The sequence below is a fragment of the Puntigrus tetrazona genome, chromosome 12, assembly GCF_018831695.1.
Source record: "Puntigrus tetrazona isolate hp1 chromosome 12, ASM1883169v1, whole genome shotgun sequence".
NCBI classification, from domain to species: domain Eukaryota; kingdom Metazoa; phylum Chordata; class Actinopteri; order Cypriniformes; family Cyprinidae; genus Puntigrus; species Puntigrus tetrazona.
In genome coordinates, this window is record NC_056710.1 from 667,715 (window position 1) to 685,941 (window position 18,227).

Genomic DNA, 18,227 nt, shown 5'->3' on the forward strand with positions numbered 1-18,227 from the left:
GTTTTGTATTATTATAGAATGTGATTTACAAGAAAAACCCTTTTATGATTAATTAATTGTTTTTTTTATTCTGTTCTTTCGTATTCTGTTGTATTTGTATTAATTTGTATAAATAAATAAATAAATAAATGATTGTTACAGTGACTTATTAATAAAAAAAAAGCTCGCTTGTCGCCACCTACCGGCTTAACCTGCAAGGATCAACGAGAGTTAGTTCCAACCAATCAGAGCTTGAAAGAAAACGGCTCAGCCAATGGCATTCGAGAAGGGAACTGCTGCGGTTTGTTACATTTCTATTTTATTTAAAACAAGAAGCGCGACTGCCGTATCAGGCACCTTTTATTATATACTCGGTACTCCAAGGTATTTAAAAAAACCCTAGTATTGCCACGGCACCACTCTCCCGCCGAAAGTGAACTATTTGGTATTTAAGCAGACCTGCAAGCATGTGTCTGTGACAGTAATGAAGTGCGCTACAGTGAGTTAAAGTCCTCAGACATTCCTGTGCAGTGACACCTCTGCAGTTAGTTGCGCTGGCTCCTCCGCCGCCGCCGACTGAATGACCGACCGAGTTTCCCGCCTCCGCCGACTTAAATCAACTTCGTCTTCACTAGGGTTGCTGCGGGAGCCTGCTAAACCTAGCGGTCGGTTTCTGAAACCGCGATGAAGTTTCGCTCTGTTCGGCGTGTTCTCTGGCGTCTTTCGCTGCAACGGTGAGTCGTTTCTCCCGTCCCCGACACGTGTTTATGTTACGTTTGTGGCGTTGAATCGCGCGTTTATCTGAATATGCTGCGCTCGTGAGCCGAAACGGCGTGTTAGCTGATGAATTGCGCTGTCGGATCACTATAGTCAAAAATGAATGAAAGTAAAGCTTGCCACTTGCGTTTTCATTCACTTCAGCTGTTTTGTATCGTGTATATGTATACTGTGGTGTAATATTTACTTTATGCAGTGGGTACCGTATCGTTATGATCCCACAGTGATGCCCATGTATTGTTTTGATGGTTGTGTAACTTTTATGCAGGTGTTAAATGTTTGCGTGTGCATGTTTTTAAATCATCACTATGATGGTCTTTTTTTTTTATTGCATGCATGTTTTACAAAAGGCACGTTCTCCCAAAAGCACGGTGAGACATATTTTTTTTTTACAAGTCCCCCCTTTTTCTGCCTCTACAGGCTCCCCCAAGTCTAGTTTGGTGAAATCAGCTTCTAATGGAAATCTTCTGTTGCTCTAGTAAAGCGCTGGGACTGAGCTGACCAGCTCTGTAATCTGATCTCGCGAGTGATCCTGGGGTTTGGGCTCTTTTAGGCTCGAACTCGTACAATCCATTTTCATTTACCAGCCTGGAAAATGTGAATAGATGGAAAGCTCGTCTGCCACATCGTTTTTTTTTTTTATGAGAGAGACTTTTGAGGCGAGTAGTACTCTGTTACTGTTCTTGGATCAGATGGGAACCTTTGCTCAGCTGTAAACAAGCCTGGAATCATAGACCTTTGATCAGTTATGACTGCGCTCAGTATATGACACCGTACTCAGAATTGTAATTTTTTTGTTGCATGAAATGCTATCCTGTGAGTAATCAGAAAAGACTGTTTTTGTGTGTTGTGAAACTGAATCTGGGCTGACACACCTGAGCTTTGTGCAGCTAAACATTTTCTGTCTGAAAACTTGACACACCCACAAATGATCAACAACATTAGACTGGATTCATGGCATCAAACACTGATTTAGTGTCAGCTAGTTTAGACATACCTGCAGTGATCGTTGGATATATATATATATATATATATATATATATATATATATATATATATATATATATATATATATATATATATATATATATATATATATATATATATATATATATATATATATATATATTATTTTTTTTTAATTGTAAGCTTGTTTGCCACTGATTGTGGAGGGCTCATATATAATTATTATTAATTTTATTATTATTTTTAGTGTGCCATCTTTTCATTGACGCCTCGAGAAACGTACTGTTATTTTAGTATTATTTACAGTGTTTATTCATATCTTTTAATTAGCTTATTTTTTGTTTACATTTTATTGTAAAGTTATTTTTTTAATATTTGTAATTTTTTTTTTTTACTTGCATTTACAACTATTTTATTTGTAATAATTTAGGTGCGTTCATTTGTGCTTAAGCCGTTTGCAAGGCGACGCTTCTAATTTCATTTCACAGTTTTTAAGTTCAATTTATCCATCCAATATTTATTTTAGCTATTATTTAATTTTATGAAATGTATTTTTTTTTTTTGGTTGTAGATAAAGTCTAGAATACACTACGTGACTCAAGTCATTTATATCAACTATATTTGATAATTTGAGCTAATGCATACGTACGTTATAATGCATGTCCTAGTAGCGAGGCACACGCTCTGTGTGTTTGTTTGTGTTCAGTTTTCAGAATGACTTGGAAGTCCAGTATTGTGATCATCCGTCTATAGTGTATGTTTTTCTCTGAAACCATTCCTAAAGTTGCCAAACGAATGACAACTTTTTTTTTTTTTAGTTGTGTAGCGTATTCCAGCTTTAACTGCAGCAGCGCTGGTCAGAGATCAACAAGAGTCGACCTACTTCAATTTATAATGGGCTGTTATCTTAGATTACCTTCATTCGAATCGACCCTGCGTGAATGTTGTGGCCGATGGCATTGTTTACCCACGCACAAACTTCGTTTTATTGAGGCGAACCGTTCCAAGTCTGGATGACGCTTTGCTCCAGTAGCCGCCTGTTGCACAGGGACAGAATCAAGCTAGCGCAGATAATTAGTTTGTGCTGGCTTCAGAAAAGAAGGGGAGAAGGAGGGGGTGCGGAGGTGGATTTGGGGAGGTGGGAATTCCCGTAATTTCCAAGCGTTACAATGGCCTCATGCCTCAACAGACACTCATCCCCACCCTCCTTTCTGGAGGCACGAAATGCAGCCTCTTTATTACTACAGTTCATAGTTTAGATAAGTAAGAGGTGTCTTTGACAAGTTCAGGTTTTTAGGGCACAAATGCATGCAACGCCCATTGCAGGCAGGCTGACATAATCAGATACGTCGGTCGTCGGCACATGACCCTGACATCAATAAGGATTACAGGAAATGACTGTGACAGACTGGATACAATCTCTTGTAACGTACAAAAAAAGCCTTGCAGTACTTCTAGGTTTCAACAGTTTTTAGAAGAGCTATAATTAATTGTGTTTGCTAAGAGATGCATCACTGTCATCGTTACTTTATTTTAAACCCAGTTTTTGGCCGGTGTGCAACCCTCAGCCGCTTATCAACAGGTTAACAACCATCCAGAATAATTAAAAAAAAAATGAATCGCTACCTCATGAAGTCATGTGAGCGTATGAGATTTCATCATAGAGACAAGGGTGTGTCTGGTTTATCCGTTCTGGGATCTCATTCCACAGCAGGAACGCGTATGTGCTTTAGATAAAGATAACGCTTGTTAAGTGGCTTTTGATACATTAGTTTACCTCACTCCAAATCATATGATATTTCTGAATTGAAAACAAAAAAAGGACATATCATTTATTTAGGCTAATGCTATGAAAATTGCATGATTCTCCCACGATTTTGAATTTAACACAAAATGTGTTACAAAATATTAGCTACTTCCATTATGACTTTACATGTAAATACAGTGCATAGAATTGTATTTAATGGGAAAACAAGTTTAGAGATTTGTACACACATTGCATAAAACAAAACATTATAACGTCATATTATTGTTAAATATTTTATAACATAGTTGAGAATTAGCCTTAAAGTTTGGCTTTTTTTTTTTTTTTTTGATTGGTGAAAAAAAATCACATTGTTTTTGCCTTTGTGATGTCTATTCATGCTATTTAAATTTTATACTGCCCTAAAATAATTTTTCTAAAATGTTACTTTCCATAGTTTTCTTATGCTCTAAAAATAATGACATGGAAAAAAAAAAGTTTTTAGAAAAGCGGCTATGTACATGCACTGTATAACGACTGGGTGCTTTCAAAAGATTAATGCTCTGTTTTGATCGCTAGCATAGGCATCATTGTTTATATCTGAACTATAAACTTTAATCCTAGTATTTCTGTAATAATATGAAGACAGAAATAACAGTGTTGAAAAGTCTAAACATGATAACCCTGATTTGCAAGCTCTGATTTGAAGATTTGATGATATATTGTTTTTAAAATGTATAAAAATTAAGTGTTTGTAGAAAGTCCGATTTGATTTGTTTCTTTCAGCCTGAGATACACATTGTCCATACACAATATTAGTAGTGTTTTTGACACTCTTCCCCATGTCTGATTACAAGCACTCAAGTGTTGAGTTATGAAAGAACAACTCCTCACTGTGTTAGCGCAGTGATTTATCGTTGACTGTGTGGGTGTGGGAACTCAGCCATGTTTGAAGACCCTGACTGGCTGAATTCACCCAGAATCAATGCAGCGAATGCCCCCCTTTAATCTCGTTCGTCCGACCCCAGGCTTTACATTCCTGAGACCCGTGCGTTTGTATAGGACTGTAGGCCTGTAGTGAGATTTTGGGCAGCTGTGTGATTTCCTGAGAGGGAGATATTGAGTGGACGTGAATTTTCATTTTGCGCTGTCAAAATGTACATCCTGTCCTTGAAATATTTCTTCAGTGTTTTAAAACGTTTTGGTTGTGGGTGAAGTGCAGTTTTAACAACTTCCCCAGATAGCACCTAGCGAGACACAAAACAGCTTGGCTCTGATAAGGATTGAGAAATTTTCTAGCCTTGCCCAGGCCAAGTAAAACCAGTGTGTTGAGTTACAGTAGGTTTATGTTCTTGCTCTTGCATTGTCATATTTCTTCATTCTTTCAGGGAATTTTCAGCTCACTAAACATATTGTGTGGCAAGAGTTGTTTATTGAAAATTTATTTTTATTTTTTTTTGTTGCTTCCCCTCTCATCTAGTGTTCTGAGGCCCTGAGGTCTTGGGAAAAGTCGTTAAGTTCGGGAGAAGTTCTGAGAAGACGCAGCCGTTACTCTCTACGGCAGTCATCCTAAAGCTTCCGCTTCAGACGGACTGTGCTGAGATACTTTCTCTGATCCCAGAGCTATCATCTTTAGGAGTAGTTTACCAGAAGCTTGTCCTCGCTGTAAGTCGAGCAAAGAGGATCTGTCAGCAGGTGCCTAGTGATATGAGGGTTCGTGTGGAGAGACAAGTGCATATCGGCCTCATGAGCTCCATGGCCTCTGACAGGGCATCCTCTGTGCTGGGAGTGAAGAGACTTGGTAAGGAGACTTCGTCAAATACTAGACATGCTCTCATATCCGTGAACTACGACTTGCCTGAAGGCGAATCCACTCGGTTTTCATTAGAGACTTCAGAAGGGGACTCGGCGGGCACAGAACGCAGAATACGGAAGTCTTTGGATACTAGGTCTAAAAGTTTGGATTGCTTAGACGAGACCTACAGGTCCAAAAGCTGCAGCTGTGGGGCTGCAAGGCACGGGGAAGAAGGGTTGTACATGTGCCAGATGTGTGGGTTTTGCGATCCAGTGGAAAGCGAAGAAGGCTGCCCGGAGAATAGCTTTCCTCCTAGAACGGTGCCCCAGCAGAGGAAAGCAGAAGGGTTTTCTTCTGATGTTACTTGCCTTGCTGGAGAACGGCCAACATTGAGCGGCTCGGATGGCGAACTGTGCCAGAAGGAACTCGTAATCGGCCAAAACGCGGAGAGCCTGCCGCTCTGCGGGCTGGATTTGAGGCGAAACAGTGTGCCAGTAACCTCACCACAAGGGCCTCAATGCACCAACGGCTGCGGCACTGCTGTGAATAACAAAATGCGTGACAGGATGGACTTTGTATGTGCCGTGTGCCATAAAAATGGCTTCTCTAGTTTGGAAAGGCTCAACAGGAAAAGCAAACCCATGTGCTCTCAGGGCAGATGCCTTAAGAGGTCCACGCCGTTCAGGTTGTCTGTACCTGACTGTAGTGACAGCGAGGGCTCGGTGTCTGATAGCGAGTTTGTGCGTAACAAGAAAGAGCGCTCTACTGTCCTGGTCAGGAGGTACCTCAAGAACAACCAGAAGATCAAAAAGACAGTGTGCACCGGCACCAGGGCTATAGTGAGGACTCTACCCACCGGCTGCATCTCTGACAGAGTCTGGGAGTCTGTTCGTGGGAAAACATGCCACCTTGGTGATGAGGCGAGAGGATACAGCAAAGCTCTTCAGGCCATCCAGCTGCAGGTTTCCAGGGCCCTTCTCACATACCCAGGGGTCAGGTTTGCAGAGGTAAGGTCAATTTCCCTTCTCACTAGAGCTCTACATGGTATGAATGCTTCCTTTATGAACTGCTGGTTATTCAGGTGTTATGTTAAATCTTTATAAATGTGCCTCTCTCACAGTTGGAGCCACGGTTCCTGCACCGAATGTTTTTATGTTTTGAAATAAGAATCACCCCTGCATTCTTGAGTTCATAGTCAAGTGGTTCTTGCGACTGCTCATATGTCTAGTTCGGCAGTTTTTCTGCATTTTTGAAACCCCTAGCTATTAAACCATTTGTTAATGGAATGAAAACAAAAACGACAAGAAATATAAACCAAATTAAAATTGTACAGCTCCAAACAAAATCAGGCCAATGGGTTAATAATGTTATTTTGTCATTCCACTTAATGTGAAATTTGCTGTGGGCAGATTTGGTTGCGTATGGCCTATGTAAGTGTGATTCTGTATATAATAAGTGAAGTATGTTACAATATAAAAGCATCTGCGTTAGAGTTTATCTGAGGATAATGTAAGCTCGTTTGAACAGATCGCATGCACCTGCAGTGCTTCTGTGAATGGAGAAAACAGAATAAAACTATAGGCTTACATGAAAAGAAATATATAGGCGTATACGTGCAACATATTTCATATTTAAATCATTGACAGATTAATAAAAATGAAAGGGGTAAAAAATGTATAAAAAAAAAAGTGCAGAGATTTGGTTTATTGTGACACAATTCAAAGTTCACAGAAAGGAAAACAAGACGGCAGAAAGAAATGCCAGCTCTGCTACAGCTGCATCTCAAACAACGCTTAAAAAACGATTTATGTATTACCTACATCTATAATTTCTGATATGAGACAACATTTGCAATGTTTTAAATTTAAGAACAAAATGAAGTCAAATCTACTTTACTAAGTTGTGTGAAATTAACAAAGAGAATACGTAAGTTTAACTTGGCATGTGATAGTATGCTCAAGTTCAATACTAAAGTTCAAATGTTTTTGTAAACATTATCCGTGTAGCACTGAAAAAGTCATGCTATTAAAGGGGTCATACGATATTGCTAAAAGAACTTTTATATGGTTTATTTGGTGTAATACAATGATTGTGGATCTCATCTATGCACTTATCTATGTTACAGCGTGTAACAATCCAAAGTGAAAGGAAAACCTGAAACTGCATCATGTGACCCCTTTAAAGCTTATTAGAACAATTGAAGTAAACAAGGTAGTAGAGTATTTTTTTTTGTTTTGGCAAGTTGCAAAATTTTATAGAATTTATTGTCTGAACAGTTTTTTTTTTTTTTTAAATATAGATATTACATTTATTTTTCTATAGTATATCTTCGCCACAGAATCTTTTTTTTTATCAGTGTGGGTATGAATATAGTTTTATTAGGTTAGTTAAGTAAGCCTAAAACAGAAAACGTAATTACTGTTGCTTTACGACATAATGTGTAACATCCCAGCCGTCTTTATTATCTGTCAGTCTGTTCATGCTCTTTGTTTTCTATGCATTTTAGATTATTTTTTAATTTTTTTAAGTGAAATCTATCAGACCATTGAAATATTCAATGCAATGTGTCATTTCTATTCGTTTAGCAGATGCTTTTATCCACAGTAAAATACAAATGAGAAATAGCACAACCAATTTATTGTGCAGGGTAATGATATTAGCAGCGCTGCAATACCAAGTTACAAGAATAAACCGCATTGTTTTTCATGGCAATTTTGTCATTTTTAGTGGTAATTAAAGTAGTTCCAGTCTATTTAACGAATGGACGCCAACCGGCGCGTAATTTGATGAATTACAGGCTAAATAGGAGAAGATCTTTCTTTCCAAGGAAATTCCTTATCCTGGAGCTCACGGAGCTCAAGTCGGTGCACGATACAGACACGAAACATTTCGGCTTGAGGTTTTTCTGACAGATGATTTAGTGGGCGACTGCTGTCCGTTTAAGCAGAATTTCAGATCTATTATGCACCATATTATGTCTGTGCTTAGGCAGACGTTTTACTAGTAGACTTGTAAAAAGTACTGCTTGTTGTGTTAAGGGCCGTTCCAGTGCCGTCTGGTTTCTCCCGCTGGCTGGGACAGTGGAACCCTCTGTTTCAGAGCGTGCAGTGGTTCCCGCTACACTGGCTTAAGACATTAAGACTTTATTGCCCCTTTGAGGCACTAAACCCCTACCTCCTTCACCTTTTAATTCATTCCTTATAGGTGAAGAATGAGTTCACTGAGTTTAAGCGTGTAGAAATTAGTGCGCTGTAGTCATTTTTACAGCGTTCCACTGATTTGCTTTTTGTGTTTTTGTTTTGGACCAACAATAGCAGTCTCAACAGCAGCCTAGCATTGTCGGATATTGGAAATGAGGAGGAATCCAAAAGAGGAAACGTGGGTGGAGAAAGCCTGCATCTCTTTTTGTGGTTCAATAATATTACATCTAGAGAACTGAAATGTAATATAGAAAGCACATCCCTGAGGATTTATTAGGACACTTCATAACACTGTCTTTAGTGTAAGTGAGGTTGTTTTATTGTCCAGATTTGCATATGAATGGGCATTTTTCGTAGTTCGTCATCTTTTTTCGTGGTCGGATAATATTGCATCAGGACTCTCTAGAGAACTGAAGTCTAATATAGAACGTGCATACACATCCCAGAGGACTTATGCTGGTGGTGACATGAAGCACGTCCTGTGGTTTCATTAAGCCACAATCTATGGATTACTTTATGAGGCCATTCTTTTCATAACACTGTCTTTAGTGAGGTTGTTTTATTGTCCAGATTTGAATATGGCTTGCCATTTGAAGTAATTTAGCACTTTGTGTTTTGTATTTTGGTGCAAGTATTTATTTTATTTTTGCATGTGAGACACACACACACACACACACACATATATATAATAATATTATTTATTTCATGGAGTGATTTAAAAAGGGGCTTGTTTGTGCAATTGCATATTTCTTTCAGGTTTTTTTTTAATTCTTGACGTAAGGTTCATAAATGGTGCTTTATCTACTGATTTTCCCATTCTCTGGCTGCTTTTGCCTCATAAACAAATTAAAGGAGCAGTATTTCACTGGAAAGCTCCATAGCTCTTTTTTTATCAACAGTACAAATATTAGCCTACATAAAAACTAATTGTACCACCGCGATGAACATGCAATTATGAAACAACTTAAAAAGCCAGGACAGGAAGTACAACTCCTCATCCTCAGATGTGAGAATGCTGGGGTCAACTTGCGAGCATGTAATTCAGACAGTTTCCCATGGGATATTTCCCTGTCCATCTGGGCTTTAAATGAAATGACAGACTGCTCCTTCTGATTAAGCTGAGCTTGTTCTTTTAATGTGTTTTTAAGGTTTTGCTGGTGTTTGCACACGGCCTGCAATGTGTTGACACTCACAGCAAATAGGAGTGTGTTTTTAAGGCAGGCCTTTAAATGGCATCCGAGAGGCATCTGCTAATCGTCTCCGTTTGTGATTATAGCGGCAGTAGGGAGGAAGTGCAGAGTTGAAACGCTGACCTCCCCCGGCGTTGACCCCTGCTCTCGATGGACACCACAGAGGAGTCAGATGAGCTTATGAGATAGCAAGCAGGGGACAGTAACCACAGTGCTGTTTGTGGTTTATACAACAGCCATGAGATTTTACATGGCTTGCGTTCGTCTTTCAAACGAATGTTTAAACGGTTCCTACGAAAGAAAGTCGTACGGGTTTGGAATGACCAGTAAACAATGACAGGTCTTCACTTTCGCGTGAACCATTCATTAAAAATGTTGTTTTGAGTTGGTGTGAAAAGAGAGGATATGTTGAAAATGGAATTTACTACAACCCTCTGTGGTATTAAAGGAAATGAGCCACATAGCTGCTGCCTGCCCCGCCACAGGAAGATAAACACTGCCTTGTGATTGACTGATTAGCGACCGATGGCGTGAACGGCAGGGCATGAGATCTCCATACAGGTAATGACTAATGACTAAAAGTTCTGTTAGGGAACCAAATAGAGTTAAGAAGAAAAAATATACAAGAAGGAAAGAGTTTCCTTTCCTTTTGTTTTCACAACACCGGTAGCTGTAGTTACACAAATTAAAATAGTCTACTAGTAGGATTATTAATACAATTATTATAGCATTAACATTGTCATTTATAATTCAATTCAAGTTTATTTGTATAACACTTTGTACAATACAAATTGTTGCAACCGTACAGTTTTCTGTCGATCATTTTTAACCAGTTCGTTTGCCTTAAAGAACAGTAAAATCAGACTTCCCAGCGCTTATAAGGCTGTGAAATAACAATTTATGAGAGCACATTTACTTATTGCCTCACTCGGCTTGCTTAGCTGTAAAGCTGCATTTGCATTACAGTGTCATAAAAGGAAAAAAAAGCATTCAGTCAAGCTGCTGTCATGACGTAAACACACCTGGGGGCAATTTTTAACGAGGCACATAATATGTAGCAATAAGTCCATATGACTGCAGTTTCCAAAATAAATGGACACTAGAAGCAGTAAAACTCTGACACCTTTTATTCCTTTATGCACAAATGTACAGCGTTTTGATAAATAGTCATTTTCGCTCACAATATTAATATGCTGGGAAATTTGAAAACTGATACTTTTGAACATTAGCATCACACATATCCAGCTTCATATCTATGACTTTTCATCGACAGTAGGCTTGTTCGGTAGCTCACGGAGTACACTTGAGAGCTCCTGTGTATCTACGGTTCGACAAAACGGTTCAAATCTGTGCAACAAGAAGTTGAAATGGCACGGTTGCATCAAGGTCTTCTTATCAGTTTTGCATTTGTTTCACAGTATCAGTAGGTTTAGGGTTGTATTTAGTGTAGGGCCTTTATCCAACATGTCAGAGCATTAGCTTCTAGCAACGTATTGAACCTGTGTTTTAGCACCGCTCAGTGGACATTTCTCTACGAAACTGAGGCGAAACGTGGGACAGGTAATTATTTTACCAGTAATAAGCTATCTAAACAATTGAGCTATCATCGTGTAGTTAGCATCGCTACCATTTCCCCCACGTTATCAGAATTCACAATGCTAAGTTACCAAACAAGTAACAAAATGAGCCGAGGTGTATCCTCTCATTCTTGGCAAAGCAAACCAGCCCCATAGTTATTTCTCTCATAGACGGAGACCACCTAGAGAGCCTCGCAATCAACAGCCCTAACCACATCATATCCTGACGCAGACCTTGGAGAGACTGGCAGATAGTGATAAGACCTGTCTGACTTTCACCAGCACTCCGGTGCCCATCCACACGCCAAACAAAACACAGGAGGCTAGGGGGAGGGACGCGCTGGCCATGATACCGCACACAAAGTATGCCTTGTTTCTGAGAAGTCAGGACACACAATGAGCCATTTAGAGGAGTTTCTTCTACGCTTCATTCTCAGACAACCAAGGGCTGCAAAAGTGGACGTCCGTGAACACTCCTCTGAAACCTAAATCGACAGTGAGCGTACGGTTTCTAATTCGTCAAGTTCAACTGCGATACAGGTTAATATTTACTAGTGCTGACGATCGATTAAAAATGTAATCACGTTAATCACACATTGAAAATGAAAAATACTAGGATTTACTTTTTTTTTTTTCGAAATAAAGAAATGCATGACAAACTAGTATAAGGAAACTTTTTACTTTTCAAACCACCACCAGGTATGAGATATTATCCTTATGACGTAATAGATTATGAAGATGAACTGCACCTGTTCTGCAGCCGCATTATAGCTAACATTAGCATATATAAGACATAATAGTACACTTTTACTTAAAATTAGTAATAATTGTTAGTAGTAATTTCCTATTCCGATCAGATGTGGAATTTGGTCATTTACTGATGTTAAAAGACCAAATTCTGACGTTTGGTCATTATGAAAATAATGAATATCACATACAAACCATATCCAATCATAATCATGCGTTCATTATAATTCAAAGTAGCGATTATGTTAATTTGTTTCTGCTGAGTAAAAGCCTTGACGTGCATGCTCTGGCTGAAACTCGTTTGTGATTTTATGACTCTAGTTGCCAAGTATACATTGAGTATAACGCACATTAGTCAAAGCGTCTATTTTAATTTTATTTTTCCGTATACACTTTGAGTGGCTGCGGTACATTATAAAAGTAACCCAAAAAGTGCAACCCCTGCACAGCAAAGTCATTTTTCCTGTGACAGCATTTTCAAAATAGCTAAACTATCCAAACTATGTGGGAAAACCGTGACCCTGGCTACACTGGTTTGCTGTATCCTTTTCACACAGATAACCTTCCTTCGCTGCGTTGGGGTCAAACCATACCAAATTAACCGGTTAATTATTTTATTAATCGCATGCGTTAATGTTGATAGCGCTAGTATTTACGCAAAATTCTTTAGAATCTCAGTCACTCGGCTGTAGAACTGTTATCAGCCAATGCAGATAATGAGGCTTTTTATGGATACACTGTCAGGCATCTGTATTGAGCGCTACTTTTGAACCTTGAACTGTGGCAGTGAAGCAACCGGGAGTTTGAAATGTTTGTGTTTAAAGTTCCTAAATCAAATAACCTGTCTAAATAGGTCAAGTCTGTTGAAACAAATGGACAGAACGGTCAACAGGGAAGCAGGTGCTTGCGTGAAGAGCCCTCAGGGATATCCTTTCGGTGGGCTCTGCTCAAACTCAATGTTTGATTGGATCTTGGAGAAGCAGATTGGATTCTGAGAACAAAATATGCCTGGATTTGAACTGAATCATATCGTCTGCGCAAATGTGCGGCTGAAAAACTACAGAAGTCAACAAAACTTAAAATCGGTTAATATTTCTGATGTCTCAATGATTTTTTTTCCCGTTGTTAGTTGTTAACATCATATCCCTTTTGTTAGCGGATAGTGGCAGATTTATTAATCTCGCATAATTTGCTTTACCTGGTGGATTTAGGTGAATTTTCAAATTTTGGGCCTCGTGACTATAATGAAATGATTTTACTTTTCATGTTTCTGGGGTTCTTATTATTGGAAGTTGTCATAGGTTGGATACTTATAACCATGAATGCAAACTATAACAAATGATTCAAAAGTAACCCTGTTAGTAATTAGTAGCAACGCGTCATTGGGTATCAGGCATCATCAAATGACCCAATAGTTAATAATGTCATACATTGGTACTCGAGTGAATGAAATTTGCTTGCAGATTAATAAATGAATCTTAAATATATAAAACATTTAATTGAATATTATAACTTAATTCTGCAAAGGTGAACTTGACTCGTTTAACTGGCAATTTTAATGTGCTTTTACTGTAACAACGCACAAATGTAAAATGATATCCGTTTTGGGAAATCCCTTATTCGTGTTCTAATTCTGAAATCGGTCGATTTCATTGAAGGCAGATGAGTCACTCATCTTAAGGTACGGCTAGTTCTCTCTAAACTGCAAGTAAACCAGTTTCTCTATTGATGCTATTCAGACTGAAATGCTCTAATCCTTTTCGATGGGAGGTTGTCCCGTCTTGCCCTCCGGAGCGTTTTGTTTTAACCTGTTATTTGTGTTGTCCTCCGAGGTTTTCCAGCAGTTGAGGTGCTTCTCTGGGAAGGTGTGGTTTGCCGTTGTCTCTGTGATTCAGAGCTGCCAGGAATGTGCATGGCAGGCCGCTTTTAGTTCCAGCTGGACCCACAGCTCAGGTTTTAGGCTGCTGATACAGACTATTCCTCCACTGAAAGACAATAGTGTGTCTTTTCCAGCTTTTGTCATGCTACGTGCCATCCGATCAGTTTTTCCTGTTCGTTTTCTCAAAGATCAGACGAATGTGTCAAAGGCAGTCAAATGATACGTAATAGATTATAGCAGAACCATTATATTTTGTGTAATGGGATTCATGAATTCGTCCAACAGGCTGGGAAATTGGATTGAAATCAAGTTTAAGATGTTTGTTGTCGTGTTCTCTGGAGGGTGATCAATCCCAGCGGTGAACTCTGCGTGCGCGTCATGAAAAACAAACACTCAGGAAGGCCAAAGGCACATGCTTCCCACCGCAAGGAGAGTACATTAACTTCATTGCCAAACCTTACTGCATGTGAGCTAGTATTTCATAAAATTGTCTTTGTAAAGTGACACGGTATATATTGCATATAGTATATTGCTACAGTAGATAATAATTATATTTTTCGTTTAAGAATTTAAAAGAAAAGTTATCATCAGACCTGTGCATTGCAAAGAGTGTTATTTAAATGTAATTGTAAATATAAATAATAATTATATTATATACTTTAAATGTAAATTAAACATTAAAAATATGTATCTAAATTTGAAATTGTTGTTGTAATTTAGTAAAATTCATATTTTACATTATTTAGAATCTAAATACCAAGATAAAATAAGTGATTATTTTACTAAAATTGAGTGCAATTGTCACAGTAATGTTTTTTTTTTTTTTTTTTTTTTTTTTGTACAAATGCAATATTTTTCTGTGTTCATAACTTGTATTACTGTTTAGTCTGGGCCTTTATCAGACTGAACCTTTTATGATATAGTCGCTGATTTCTGCCCCCTAGAGTGGGCCGGTGGTGACATGATTTCTAAAAAACTCATATGTGGTATTTGGGGGAAAAAAATGTTGCAACATCTAATCTTTGTACTCGGCTGTATCCGTTGCAGTGTCACTTCAGTGTTGTTTCTCAGCATTCCTGTCATGTTTGGTTGACACAGAACAGTCACACACCTCAAAGTCAACACGCCATCATTACGCACATTTCCTCTAACGAAAGTTTGCACATTAAATGTTCTCAATACCATTCGTTTGCTACAAGTAAACGGTCTGGAAATGTCCTTATTCGTCCTTATTTTTACGTTTGGCATTAATAGAGTGCCGTATTAATGACAGGGAACCCACAACTGGTTCCTTCGACAAAATATATATATATATATATATATATATATATATATATATATATATATATATATATATATATATATATATATGAGAATCATACTTTTGTTGATCAAAGAGCTTTTTCAAATAATAAAAAAATACAAAAGCATGATTCTTTTCGTTTATCATAATGATCTTCACAAATAAACCGCTTTTTACCAATTGTAAAACACATTCAACAGAAGAAGGCGGCAGAACATAAACACAAACCAATTTAAAAATACTGAGGGGACATTTCTGCTGTATGTTAAGTTGTAAAATGTGCATATATCTTGAGCTTGTGTTCACCACAGACCATATGTCAGGCATTTACCTAAAAGCCCATCGACTTCGGGACAATGGAAGTGGAATTGCTAATATGCTAACTTCGGGGATGCTTCCTGTACAGTATTGAAGAAGTTCACCTGCATGCTGAACACTGCTTCACTTCACTTCAGCAGCTGTTCTAACTTGGCCAGTATGTAGCTTTTGGAAATAATGAATGGCTTGAATCATCACGTTTACTTCAGTCCACTGTGTCTGGATATGCTGTAACAGATCATTGATCTCCATGCGTTTCGTGCCACTTGGAGGCAGTGTTATACAACTCCAGTAACCGGCAGTGCTCTGAACCTAGAGAGAATATTCCAGCTCTTTCTGCTTTGTTCACGCGTTGCGAGATAGCTAGCTTTTGGAAATCAACTCTCGTCACCGAACGCTCAGGAAATCACGGATGCTATTTATTTAAACCATGTCCGCCTGAAGAGCTTCAGAGTGCTACTTGAGGTCCTTTAGCTGATGAGTTGCCATGTTACCTAATCATGCGTTCATGACCTCTAAAATTATGTTCTTAATGAAAGCACCGAATATCTACGTTATTGGCATAGGTTCAGCTAAAATGTGAGGTTACAGGTGTCTTTTCTGCCACGTTGTGTTTGTAAGCTGCTGTCTTGTAGGGAAATTCACTTGAGGTCTCTGCTTATGAGGTTGATATGGCAACAGCAGGCTGCGTTCGTTAATGATAGGAATCATGCGGCAATCCCTGGATGAAACACGCAGGTTCTGCCGCCCCACAGACTAATTAGATAATTGCACAAACAAGAATCGTGGGTTGAGCGGCAGGTAAATCGCAGGCACAGAAGCGATAAGATAACATTGTCATGCGACTTCAGCAATAATCGTTTGTTTAATAAGGTAAATATGGTTTAAAAGTTAAATATTGCCAGATTGAGTTTCAAATATAATTAAATAATTATGCATATAAAGTAATAATAAAATATTATAGATGATGACGATTAATTCAAATAATGTATGGGGTAATAAAATTATTTTTTTAATAAATTAAAATCCTTGTCGATTTCTGTCTTTTAATTGGTTTGACTTGTTGCAATGACTTCAGATTAGCTCGATCATTTGAAAAACAATTAAAAAGCACTGTTTTTGTTATAAGCAATGGAACAAATTATAATTCGTTCTAATGAAATAATTATACGAATTAGATTTTAAATAAATACAGTTAATTAACATAGAAAACAAATGATATGGTGCAATAAAATCATTAAAAATGAATTATTGTCAGTTTCCGTCATCGCTCAAACTCTTAATTAGCTTAATGCTGCGAATAAAAGCGTTTAGATAAATTAGTTTACAGCTTTTTATATTAGCTCGATCAACTGAAAAGCAATCAGAAAGCGCTGATAATTAATATTTATTATATTGCATAACTTTATTTTCATACACATCAATTTGGTTCAAGCTATTTTCTCAGCTGCCTTAAACACTTTATAATTAACACTGCTTTTATTCCTTTTTTTTTGCTTTCTTTTTCAGTCCGCTTGCACCTTTCACGTCCTTCGTTGTAAGAGCACCGTTGAATTTACGCGGGCATCTGCTAATTTGCATGGCTTTTGAATACATTTGATCATTCGGCGTTGCCCCTTGACACTTGGCTGCTTTCGGTTGCTCTTACTCGAAGCATTAGTGCATTGTTATGTTTCACGTGTTCTCGTTTGGCATCTGCACTCATGCATTTACAGGCACCATCTGATTATATGCTGCAAAATGCCTTAAGAATGAAAGCAGGATTACAAATCACTTTAGAAAGAGGCGCCTGCCAAGCAAATAAACGGGAATGTAAATATGAAGTCAGTGCAGGTGTCGTTTGTCATCGGGATAGTCTGCTCGAAGACGTTTCTCCCGTGGAAGATTGTATCTGCTTCATTACCTCCATTACCACGGCCCATTTGCCTCATATCCAAATAAGGGGAATCGAACACGAACCAAGACACGGTCTCCTCGGTCTTATTTAAAGTGCTACTAGCTTGCTCTCTGTCCCACTCTCTCTCTCTTTCTCTCTCGCTCTTTCTTTGGCATCTGTATTCTATCAGGAAGAATGAAAAGACACTGCTCATTATTAGGGAACGTGGTTGGCGATGCATCACCTGGCCCGAATGGGAATTTTTGGAAACAGTAAGTTTTTTTTTTGTTTTTCTTGTATACTGTTTTTCAAAAGTTTAGAAACAATGATTTCTGGATGAGTCTCTAATGCTTATCAATTTTGCATTTATTTGAAATATACAGTGCATTACACTCATTACGATATAAAAGAACTGCTTTCTATTTGAATATATTTTAAAATTACTTTTATATGTGTGATGCAAAGCTGGCTTTTCAGCATCATTTTTTCAGTGTCACATGATCCTAATGTGCTGATTAGTTGTTATTATTTGTTATTTTATAATAGTAAATTATAATATTGTTATTATGTCCTGCTATTGTACTATTGTGGTTTACCTGTATTCTTTGAAATAATTAACTTAATATGGAATCTTTTGTAACATTATAAGTTTCTTTTTTTTGACGAGTTTAATGCATATTTGTGTATAAAAAAATTACACGTACTCCAAGCATTTTGAATGGCTGTATATCTATGTATATAACTGTTTTCATAATTTAGTAATAAGAAATGTTTCTTGAGCAGCAAATAAGCTTATTTGAATGATTTCTGAAGGATCACGTGACACTAATGATGATGAAAAAAGGACAAGAACTAATTACATTTTAAAACGTATTA

At 37.9% G+C, this 18,227-nt stretch overlaps 1 protein-coding gene across 10 annotated transcripts in view; it reads left to right on the forward strand.

The window, feature by feature from the left end:
• The first annotated feature begins 372 nt into the window (after positions 1–372).
• plce1 (phospholipase C, epsilon 1) overlaps positions 373–18,227 on the forward strand; it is a 68,534-nt gene continuing 50,679 nt past the window's right edge. For 4 of the 10 annotated variants that reach the window (XM_043254083.1, XM_043254084.1, XM_043254081.1 and 1 more), the window contains exons 1-2: positions 375–713; positions 4,947–6,268. In XM_043254083.1, the coding sequence (XP_043110018.1) occupies positions 5,174–6,268 (1,095 nt within the window). In that variant the 5' untranslated portion in view covers positions 375–713; positions 4,947–5,173. Of the gene's footprint in view, positions 714–4,946; positions 6,269–17,541; positions 17,624–18,227 lie in introns of those variants that run through there. The other 6 variants (XM_043254077.1, XM_043254080.1, XM_043254089.1 and 3 more) reach the window with 4 other exon arrangements.